Genomic DNA, 11,817 nt, shown 5'->3' on the forward strand with positions numbered 1-11,817 from the left:
ACTAAAGCTAAATCTACTTACAAATAGGGAGGTTCTTAGTGCACATTTTGATCAAAAAGTGTTAGCCCACCTGCCACGACAAGGCGACCTCTGTAAGGTGGGAACCTACGCTGCACATACACCCAGAACTGGGACTAAGCCTACATATATACCTGGGGATGGTAGGATCCAGCATTGAACTGATTAAAATCACCCAGGGCAGAATGGGAGGAGTGCAAGAACAACAAGTGGAGGCAGTCACTAACCCCACATATATGGATCACATAAACACAACAAAAAGTTGAACAGCACATTCCAACTAAATGATACACAATGTATGCAGGTGCAAGAACACCTGTGACTGCAGAAATACAGCAGACATAGAATGGTGACAGCACCCTGCGACACTAATGCCACCTAAACCACTAAATATAAATAAATATGCACTAAAGCTAAATCTACTTACAAATAGGGAGGTTCTTAGTGCACATTTTGATCAAAAAGTGTTAGCCCACCTGCCACGACAAGGTGACCTCTGTAAGGTGGGAACCTTAATATATATATATATATATATATATATATATATATATATATATATATATTGTGTGTGTGTGTAGAATGGCTCGAGGTAGAGGGTTGAAATTTGGTGCGATTTAATGGGGTCATAAAATCTACCAGTTAACGCCAAAAAAAACATGCCCATCCCCTTGGGGGCGGTTAGGTTGGCGGGGTCAGCAAAATCTTAAATGGCATGGGGGGTTGAGTGGGGGCTCATTTGAAAGCTCTTTTCAATACAAAAGTTATGCTGTAAACGATTTTGAGATAGTTTTTTTTTTCACTGAGATATTTAACGTTAAAGTTATCAGTTTCATTATTGGCTACCGCTGGTGTTAGCATTACCCAAAATGTACCGTGCGGGTAAAATCCTAAATGTGTGTGGGCGCGTGTGCGTGTGCGTGTGTGTGTGTGAGCTTGGCAATGTCACATCAAGGTGACTATAAATTATGTATTATTACAATACATTACTTTGTAAGTAGATTTAGCTTTAGTGCATATTTATTTATATTTAGTGGTTTAGGTGGCATTAGTGTCGCAGGGTGCTGTCACCATTCTATGTTTGCTGTATATATATATATATATATACTACCATTCAAAAGTTTAGGGTCACTTAGAAATTTCCTTATTTTTGAAAGAAAAGCACCGTTTTTTTTCAATGATGATAACATTAAATTAATCAGAAATACACTCTATACATTGTTAATGTGCTAAATGACTATTCTAGCTGCAAACGTCTGGTTTTTAATGCAATATCTACATAGGTGTATAGAGGCCCATTTCCAGCAACCATCACTCCAGTGTTCTAATGGTACATTGTGTTTGCTAACTGTGTTAGAAGGCTAATGGATGATTAGAAAACACTTGAAAACCCTTGTGCAATTATGTTAGCACCGCTGTAAACAGTTTTGCTGTTTAGAGGAGCTATAAAACTGACCTTCCTTTGAGCTAGTTGAGAATCTGGAGCATTACATTTGTGGGTTCGATTAACTCTCCAAATGGCTAGAAAAAGAGAGCTTTCATGTGAAACTCGACAGTCTATTCTTCTTCTTAGAAATTAAGGCTATTCCATGCGAGAAATTGCCAAGAAACTGAAGATTTCCTACAACGGTGTGTACTACTCCCTTCAGAGGACAGCACAAACAGGCTCTAACCAGAGTAGAAAGAGAAGTGGGAGGCTCCGCTGCACAACTGAGCAACAAGACAAGTACATTAGAGTCTCTAGTTTGAGAAATAGACGCCTCACAGGTCCTCAACTGGCAGCTTCATTAAATAGTACCTGCAAAACGCCAGTGTCAACGTCTACAGTGAAGAGGCGACTCCGGGATGCTGGCCTTAAGGGCAGAGTGGCAAAGAAAAAGCCATATCTGAGACTGGCTAATAAAAGGAAAAGATTAATATGGGCAAAAGCACACAGACATTGGACAGAGGAAGATTGGAAAAAAGTGTTATGGACAGACGAATCGAAGTTTGAGGTGTCTGGATCACACAGAAGAACATTTGTGAGACGCAGAGCAACTGAAAAGATGCTGGAAGAGTGCCTGACGCCATCTGTCTAGCATGGTGGAGGTAATGTGATGGTCTGGGGTTGCTTTGGTGCTGGTAAAGTGGGAGATTTGTACAAGGTAAAAGGGATTTTGAATAAGGAAGGCTATCACTCCATTTTGCAACGCCATGCCATACCCTGTGGACAGCGCTTGATTGAAGCCAATTTCATCCTACAACAGGACAATGACATAAAGCACACCTCCAAATTATGCAAGAACTATTTAGGGAAGAAGCAGGCAGCTGGTATTCTATCTGTAATGGAGTGGCCAGCGCAGTCTCCAGATCTCAACCACATAGAGCTGTTGTGGGAGCAGCTTGACCGTATGGTACGCAAGAAGTGCCCATCAAGCCAATCCAACTTGTGGGAGGGGCTTCTGGAAGCATGGGGTGACATTTCTCCCGATTACCTCAGCAAATTAACAGCTAGAATGCCAAAGGTCTGCAATGCTGTAATTGCTGCAAATGGAGCATTCCAAGACCAAAGCAAAGTTTGAAGGAGAAAATTATTATTTCAAATAAAAATCATTATTTCTAACCTTGTCAATGTCTTCACTATATTTTCTAGTCATTTTGCAACTCATTTGATAAATATAAGTGTGAGTTTTCATGGAAAACACAAAATTGTCTGGGTGACCCCAAACTTTTGAACGGTAGTGTGTGTATATATATATATATAGGTCATATTGCCTCCCCAAAAAATTGAATAAAAGGTGATAAAAAAAGTCGTATGCACCCCCAAATGGTACCAATAAAAAAAACTACAGCTCACTCTGTAAAAAAAGAAGCTCTCACAAAGCTCCATCAATGGAAAAAGAAAAAAGTTATGGGTCTCAGAATGTGGCGACAAACATTTTTTTTTATTTAACTATTTTTTTTTATTAACAAATAGTTTTTATTTTGTAAAAATAGTAGTAAAGCTTAAAAAAACAACTATATAAATGTCTTATCGCCCTAATCCAAAGCATATGCCATAAATGTCTGATAGATGTGGGTCCCACTTCTGGGACCCAAACCTATCTTGAGAACAGGGTACCAGAGAACGAGGCGGCCGCTGCATCTAGGCGGAGACTCAGGCTTACGGAGACAGAGTAGGTCACTGTGCTATCCTGTTTCCTTAACTTCTGTTCACTTCTATGGGAGTTGCGGAAACAAAGCAGCACATAGCTGTGTATCGTAAGCCCGACCACCTGTGAACAGAGTCTTCGTTTAGATGTAGTGGCCAGCGGCCGCCACACCAGGCGGGGAACCCCGTTCTCGAGATACGCTTCAGTCCCAGAGGTGGGACCTGGCTCTATCAGACATTTATGGCATATCCAGTGGACATGCCATAAATGTCTGTAGTGAGATAACGCCTAAATCAACTGCTGCTAATGTCTTAGTGCCATATACCCCAGGACACCTTTAGAGGTTTTGTGGAGTCCCTGCCTCATCAGAGCTGTTTTGGCGGCATGAGGGGAACCTACACAATATTAGGTGGTTGTGGCTGAATAGTGTATATGTCATATCATATGGTAGCTTGTACTATCCATTCATTTACATTTATAGCCTAATATATTTAATTTAATACAAGACTAGCTGAGTTGTCTGCATAGCAAGATCACCACACATGTTTCTGCAGGCTTTTCAACGGTCCCACAGGACAGTGTCATTCTGTGGGTCCAGCAACTAGTGTGTCCGGCTTACTTAAACTGGTCATGTCGTGAACTGGATCTGACAGATTGAGGTGATACGTAGCTCAGTCTTGGACCAAATCTTAAATACTTTTTTCTTTTTTTTCTTTGTGAAGTCTTGTTCTCACATGCTATGTCTCCCGTGTCCGCCAGAATGAACTTGACGTGGAGCAGCTGAAGGACCACTTGTCTAATGTAAGCAAGAGATTAGATTCAAATATGATCTAGTAATATGTGTTGTCTATCCATCATATTTATATTGTCATGCACCCAACAAAACTCCTTCTTTTAGGTATAATACACAAATCATTGCAATAAAGGGCAGTCAAAACATGCAATGCTTTCAAAGAAATGTTCCAGCAAGTGTGACAGGTGTGAACATGCTCACTCCAATGTCAGACTGTGTATCTATCATCTCGTCTCTGGTAACAGGAAGGCTGCAGAATTCTGAATTTACAGTAGCTTTACACTTGAATAGAGAAGAAAACACTGGGGCAGATTTACTATTCAGATTGAGACAGAATTCTGGGGCACATGCCGTGCACCACATTTATTGATCCTTTTAGACACTTTTTTGCGACCATGAGCATGGCCTCCATGAAAAGGGGACATGGTCTAGCAGAAAAGGGTTCATGGCTTAAAATGCACCGCCGATGACGTAAACTAAGCCATCCGAGGGGTGGTATAAGAAAGAGAAAAGCGTCTAAAATGTCTAGCTAGATGCGCCAAATTTATCATACAGCGTACAACACTATGATAAATTTGCCGCGTCTTCTGACTGCCTTGGCTACGTTTGCGCTGTCTAAATCTTAGACAGTATTAGTAAATCTGCCTCATTATCTTCAGAGCTGACGTTTATACTGACAGCCGTTTGCCTAGTTAAAGGGGTTGTCCACTACCGGACAACCGATGACCTAACCACACCCGATCCCCGCACCGATCAGCTGCTTCGGTGGCCTGCGGGCATCGGATGTTATGGCACATTATGCAATGTACGGAGCTGGAAGCAGTTGGCTCCATACATTGCTTAGTGGCCATGCTGCAGAACTGCAGCTCTGCTTCTATTCGCTTGCAGTATGGCCGCTATTCCATGACCGGAGGTATCTGCTTCCGGCATGGACGTCCAGTGTCCGCAGGCAGCTGGAGCGGCTTAACGATGCGGGGTCCAGGTGTTGGACCTCCACAGAACATGTACTGATGACCTATCCTGTTGTCCCTTTAAGGCAGCTTGGGCGGTCCAGTGTTCATGCCTGTTAGCGCATGGCTTAGTTATTCTGTACAGGAAATAATGTAATGTCATCTAGAAATATAACATGAAATATTAAAGTAAAATAAAAAAGTTTGAAAGTAAAAGTCCTATAATGGGACTAAAAAAATGAAATAAAATTAAGAATTTTAAGGCTATGTTCACGCGACATATTTTCAGGCATGTTTCGGAGCATAAAGTGCTTGTATTATGTGTTGAAATACGCTTGAAAATACGCCTGCAAACAGCTTATCATTGATTTCAATAGGAAATATGCTGTGTAGTTCAGGGGCGTATTTTTACGCTGCCAAATTTAAAAAAAAACGCTGCATAAAAAAAAGTGACATCTCTTCTTGGAGTGTTTAACAAGTTGATTTTTTCCATTGATGCTTCGAAAAACCCTCAGAAAATGCGCTTTAAACACGCTTGCAAAATTAAAAAATGCTTTGAAACTGAATGCTCTTGAAATCAGCATTGTGTAATGACAAAAAAATATCACAAAACACGATTATTTTCGACTATTTTAATATTTTTTATAAGTTAATCGTTTGTATTAAAGTGAATCTGTCCCCTCAATATGCTGCTGTAGGAAAGGGTTGCATATTGCAAGGACAGGTCCGTTCTCCTATAAGTCGAGACAGCATAAAAAAAAATATTGTGACGTTTGGCTAATAAGAGCGATCAAAGAATACACCTGATTAATAGTTATAAGTCCAGTGTATTCATGAGGAGAGAACCCCCCACCCCCGGCCTCTTCTCATGTATTCTTTGATCACTCCTATTAGTCAATGGGGGCACCATTTTGGTTAATAGGAGAAAGGACCTGTCCCTGTAATATGCTGCCCTTACCTAGGGCAGCATATTAGGATGGCCGATCAGCCTTAAAGGCTATGTAGGGCTTTTCTTCTTCTTCTAATAAACAAGTGTGTGTGTGTTTGTTGTAACTTTATAAATAGTTTTTATTAAAAATTCTCTTTACTTTTTTAGATACAGCTGCTCTGTATTCTCTATATGTGTGGAGGTTCAGATAGCACCAGATAATGGGTGGAAGTGGTTTTGCACGGGTAGGGGCCCAACTCAAATGATGAGTATAAAAGAAAGTATCCGGCACACCAATTTGAAAAAAAGGTAATTTTATTTTTTTTGTGTTTTTAATGCCAGTGGTAGAGTGCAACGTTTCGGTCAATACGACCTTCTTCAGGCACTGAGCCGTGCTGGGAATACTGCATAGTCGAGCGCTTGCTGTAGTAATAGCGGCTTGCCGCTTTGTCATGGCGCCATGTCAAGCCGCTATTATTACTACAAGCGCTCGTCTATGCAGTATTCCCAGCACGGCTCAGTGCCTGAAGAAGGTCGTATTGACCGAAACGTTGCACACTGGCATTAAAAAGGAAAAAAAAAAAAATTACCTTTTTTTCAAATTGGTGTGCCGGATACTTTCTTTTATATTCTGTATTCTCAATACACAGCAGCTGTACCTAGGAAATGACGGATTCAGTGACAGCAGGTCCACGCAGAACCCACTTGTCATCAATCACATCTAACTTCTGAACTTAGATGTAATAGATTACAGGTGGATCCTGCGTGTCGGAGACAAGCAGAAGCTGCTGACACTGAACCCGTCAGATCCACGGGACTGACGGATTCAGGTAATAGCGAATGATACAGCTGCTGTGTATAGAGAATACAGAGCAGCTGTATCTAAAAAAAGTAAAATTTTTTATTAAAAACAATTTATAAAGTTACACCATACACGCTGACTAACCTGTTTAATAAGAAAAAAAAAACCTGCAAAAGTTTACATAGCCTTTAACTAAAAATCCTCAGTCGAAGGTGCTGAGCACTTCTGCGCCTTCCTTTTAGACACGGTAGGGGTCTTTATGAGATATCATGGGTTAAGCGAATAAATAAACAAAATGTTTGAGGTCAGCCCAGGTGTCTCATGCATTTTGAATGTAGGAAAGAAGAATGGTTAAAGGTTTATGTCATTCTCTAGCCAGCCTATCCATCTTTGTCGGAAGAACATATAATATTGTCAATATGGTTCATGTATCCAACTCGTTTTCTCATCTTAGCAAATAGAAGATAAAGAGTTCCTGGTACGAAGGCTGAGAAAAGAACAAGATACTCAGAGTCCTATGATTGACCATTCGTTTCATACCCATCAAATGTGACTTTCTGAAGAGTGGTCGGAAAACCTTGTACTTTATTTGTGGTAAAATAACAGACTTGGTCACTACGTCTCAGTAGTAGAAGACACATTTTCATGGTTTTCATATTGAACTCAGGGGTTTAACAAGTAATCGGGGTGACCCATAGCAAAAACTTGGAATCAGCTGCACGTTGCACTTATTACTATCAGGATTGAAGAAATGAAAATGTTATGGTTAGCGCTTCTTGGCTGCCATGGCCCATATTATTTAACTATTTTTGGTAGTAACACAGAAATAACAACTACCCCTCACCTGTGAGTTTCGTTTTAATGGTAGAGGTGGTCCCCCATAATTGTTTCCTGCTGTCCTAGCGGTGATGTCTGACATTTGCACTTTTGATCTGAATGAAACTATTCTGTTTCCATGTAATGGCTAAAAAGAAAAAACTGGATTGGATGTTGGATACAGATTCGAGACCTGTTTCAGCAATATTTCTCCAAGAAAGATATTCGGACATCCCCTTGGTCACACTGATCTACCAGAAGAGCAGAAGATCTGATGTTAGGCTCAAGTTCAAGAAGAAAAAAGATGCCCAGCCGCTCGTGTATATTATGTTTTTGTGTTATTTCACAAGCAGCCTATTAGTCCTTATAGGTTGCAACATAGCTCAACCTATTCTCTTGCAATATTGATCTAGAGGAAGCAAAAAAACCTTCGCTATTAAATGCTTATTATTTTTATTTTTTTATTTTTTTTAAATCGGCAGTAAAGAAATGTAAGCATTTTTTAAAAGACATTTCCTTGGCTATATGGCAAAGTATAAATATACAATAATGGCCGCAGGAAGAACTGGTCGTATCCTAAAGGGGATTGCCCATCAGGGACATTATATGTCAGATGCGAGTCCCACCTCTGGGACCTGCACCTATCTCTAGATTGGGGCCCCCTAAACCCCGCTCCGCTAACTACGCTATTTTCGTAACTCCCGACCATATATCCAGGAAGTGGCCGGGAGTCAGCGAGATCAGACACAGTTAGAACGGGTTTTAGGGGGCCCGGTTCTGGAGATAGGTGCGGGTCCCAGAGGTGGGACCCGCATCTATCTGACATTTATGACATATCCTGTGGATATCCTCAGAAAAAGCATGTTTGTTTTTTGGGGGATTATATCCTGTGGATAAGTCATAAATGTCTCTCATGGTAAAACCCCTTTTACTCCCATAGCAGTGAATGGCAGTTACGCTAGGCTGTTGATTACATGGTCGGAAATTACAAGTGGTGGCGGGAACCGAGAAAGGTAGAGCTGGGTTTAGGAGGCCCCAATCTCGAGATAGGTAGATGGCGGGAAGGGGTTAAAAGAGAACTACCATGTAATATATAATCTAATATGTAAAAAGTTATTAGACCTCTTGATATTTATTAATATAATAAGGCTTGAAGTTACCGGCCTGAAGCTGGTGAATCCTGAGCTGATCTCATCACGACATTCCCTGTTCTGCTTTCCAAAAATTCCGTTTTGTTAGTGGGACATTGTGTGGATCCAGATCATTATTACCATGTCTATCCACATTTGGGCTATCTCAAATAGTAAACAAAGTATGGTCCCACGATCCACTTGACAACATAAGGACTTAATTAACCCCTTAATGACCAGCTAAATTATTTTGTTTTTGCTAAATTATCTTTGTTATCTCTCTAAGCCTCCTTACCAGCAGCGCCGCTATGGTTCACAACTTTTTTTTAATTTTTCACAAAAAAAAGTTATTTTTCTCTCATCTACAATCCCCTCCAGCGGTGACTTTGTTTAGTCTCCGGTTTTTGTGTACCTGGCTGCAGCGGTTCTATGGATTTTTCATAATTGGATAACGGCTTTATACCCCAAACAACTTACCTGAAGATCCGTACCGTTATTGGCGCCGTGTGTTTTTGCTACTCTTTCTGGTTTCAGCAGTCATAACTTTTTTTCATTGACGTGACTATATGAGGCCTTGTTTTAAGCCGGAGACGTTTTTTTTTTTTTTCCTGCATGAACATAGAAAAAAGTTATTTTCTGCTTTTTTTTGGTTTTTATACTGTTCACGTTTCTTGCTAGATAACCTTTAAGAATTAATTCTTCAGGTTATTATGGTCGTGTAGATATCTAATTTGTGTAGTTTTCTTGTTTTTATATAAAGTATGGGCAATAAAATATTTTCTTTGCTAAATAATGACTTCTTTGTGGACGTTTCCTTATTATTCATTTTTTTTGTTACCTTTTTTTTTAAAATCCCATGAAAGGATCACTTTTTTAATACTTTATTTTTTACCAAGTGTATTAACATACTCCCGTATAATAATACATTATACTGTGTCACACAGGCTTCTGTTAGGGCAAAACACAGTGTGCCCTAACAGCCGGGTTACAGAAAAGCAATACCACGGGTCCTTGGTCCCCGGGGCTAACTGCAGAGGGTTCCCTCAGTCTCCGATTGAGTCTCTGGATTTCCGGTGATGAGATCAAAGACGGGAGTTCCCTTTGATCATAACGCTGTCACGGAGCGCATCGATCATAGGGTGAAACAGCTGGAGTCTGAGTTTCCTCTGATCCCAGCTGTATTTACTATGCTTCTCTAAGTACAGGGGCTGTTAGTAACAGCTCCTGCTTATAGAATGAGTGCTCACTGTAGCGCTCAGAAGCCTTTTCTACAGCGACGGCAAAAGACCTCGCCGTAGTTCCTGAACCTGCACTGCCCGCCTTCAAGACATTGGGCGTTCGGGAAGGGATGAAAGAAGAATTATAAAATCCATCCGGCAAAGTGAAGTGACAATACAAGACCGCCAGTGGCGTAGCTATAGGGGTCGCAGCGGTCGTAGTTGCAACCGGGCCCCCAAGCCTGGGGAGCCCGCAGGCGCCCCGTTGCCACGCAGCGCGCTGATACAAACTTTTGTATGTGCCGTGATGCCGGCACTTCCTGGTTACGGGCATGGTTTGTTTAGACGTCACAGTCACATGGTACACTGAGTGTACCATGTGACCGTGACGTCACGTGAGGGGGCATTCCAGCCACTGTGGAAGAGCCGATGCGGAAGAGCAGGGAAGACTGCAGGTGAGCTGCTGAGGGGGCCTGTAATGTATGTGTGTTGTATTGTATTGTACTGTCTGTTGTGTTGTACTGTCTGTTGTATTGTACTGTCTGTGTTTGCAATCGAGAAAGGAGAGGGGGGCTTTAAATTACAGGCCCCCCTCTCCTCTCTCCACTGCAAACACAAACGGCACGACACAATACATTAGAAACTGTGGGTCGCACTCCCCCTGGGGGGTCGTGTGAACACCTCCGGGGGGTCGCGAACCACTCACTGAGGTCCTGCTTCCAAATGTATTTGCGTCCTCAGGACGCAGATCCAGTTGATTTAATCCTGGAGCAAGGAGCTGACGGCTCCTTCCTCTAGCATTCACTGTGCCATGAGCTATTAGCGTCTCGGCGCAGACAGGCGCAATTTGGTGACGTCATTGCGCCTGTCTGCACCGAGTCACTCAACACAGGGCAAAGAAGGAGAAGGATCTCCTCCTCCACCAGTCGTGGGAACGGGGATAGGTAAGTAACTTTATTATTTTTGTATTATGCACATATGGAGGAATTATACTGTATAAGGAGGGGGGGGGGGTAATATGGTGGCAGCTATGAGGGGTATTTATACTGTATGGGGGGCTGATATGGTGGCATCTATGAGGGGTATTATACGGTCTGGGGGGCTGATACGGTGGCAGCTATGGGGGCATTATACTGTATGGGGCAGCTATGAGGGACATTATACCATATGGGGTATGCTATGGGGGCATTATACTGTCTGGGGGGCTGATATGGTGGCAGCTATGGGGGCATTACACTGTAGGGAGACAGCTATGGGGGCTTTATACTGTGTGGGGGCAGCTAAAGGGGGCATTATACTGTATGGGGCTGCTATGGGGCATTATACTGTATGGGGGCATTATACTGTGTGGGGCAGCTAAGGAGGGCATTATACTGTGTGGGGGCAGCTATGAGGGGCATTATACTGTATGGGGCTGCTATGGGGGCATTATACTGTGTTGGGTAGCTATGAGGGACATTATAGCATATGGGGTCTGCTATGGAGGGCATTATAGTGTATGAGGGCATTATACTTTATGTGGCAGCTATGGAGGCATTATACTGTATGGGGCTGCTATGGGGGCATTATACTTTATGGGGGGATTATACTGTGTGGGGGCAGCTAAGAGGGGCATTATACTCTGTGGGGGCAGCTATGAGGGGCATTATACTGTATGGGGGCATTATCCTGTATGGGGGAATTTATGAGGGGCATTATACTGTATGGGGTCTGCTATGGGGGGCATTATACTGTATGGGGGCATTATACTGTGGGGGGGTAGCTATGGGAGATTTATACTGTGGGGGGTAGCTATGGGAGCATTATACTGTATGGGGGCAGCTACGGGGAGCATTATACTGTATCGGGTCAGCTAATGGGGGGCATTATACTGTACTGTGGGGGCGGCTATGTGGGGAATTATACTGAGGGGACTGTTGGGCAAGGCGGCTGGCCATAGGCACGGCAGGGGTCTTGTGGTGTTGGGGAGGGGTAGGGGGGCCCAAGCTGAATTATTGCACCAGGGCCCATGAGCCATCAGCTATGCCCCTGAAGA

The 11,817-nt window shown here is 42.5% G+C and overlaps 1 protein-coding gene across 1 annotated transcript in view; it reads left to right on the forward strand.

Moving 5' to 3' along the window:
* The window catches only part of LOC142666141 (transmembrane channel-like protein 8), a 23,418-nt gene extending 14,057 nt beyond the window's left edge, over positions 1-9,361 (forward strand). Inside the window, exons 14-15 of the mRNA XM_075846089.1 lie at positions 3,869-3,947; positions 7,074-9,361. Coding sequence (XP_075702204.1) covers positions 3,869-3,947; positions 7,074-7,172 — 178 coding nt within the window. The 3' untranslated portion in view covers positions 7,173-9,361. The remainder of the gene's footprint in view (positions 1-3,868; positions 3,948-7,073) is intronic.
* The last annotated feature ends 2,456 nt before the right edge of the window (positions 9,362-11,817 follow it).

Source organism: Rhinoderma darwinii, chromosome 13, assembly GCF_050947455.1.
Source record: "Rhinoderma darwinii isolate aRhiDar2 chromosome 13, aRhiDar2.hap1, whole genome shotgun sequence".
Lineage (NCBI taxonomy): Eukaryota > Metazoa > Chordata > Amphibia > Anura > Rhinodermatidae > Rhinoderma > Rhinoderma darwinii.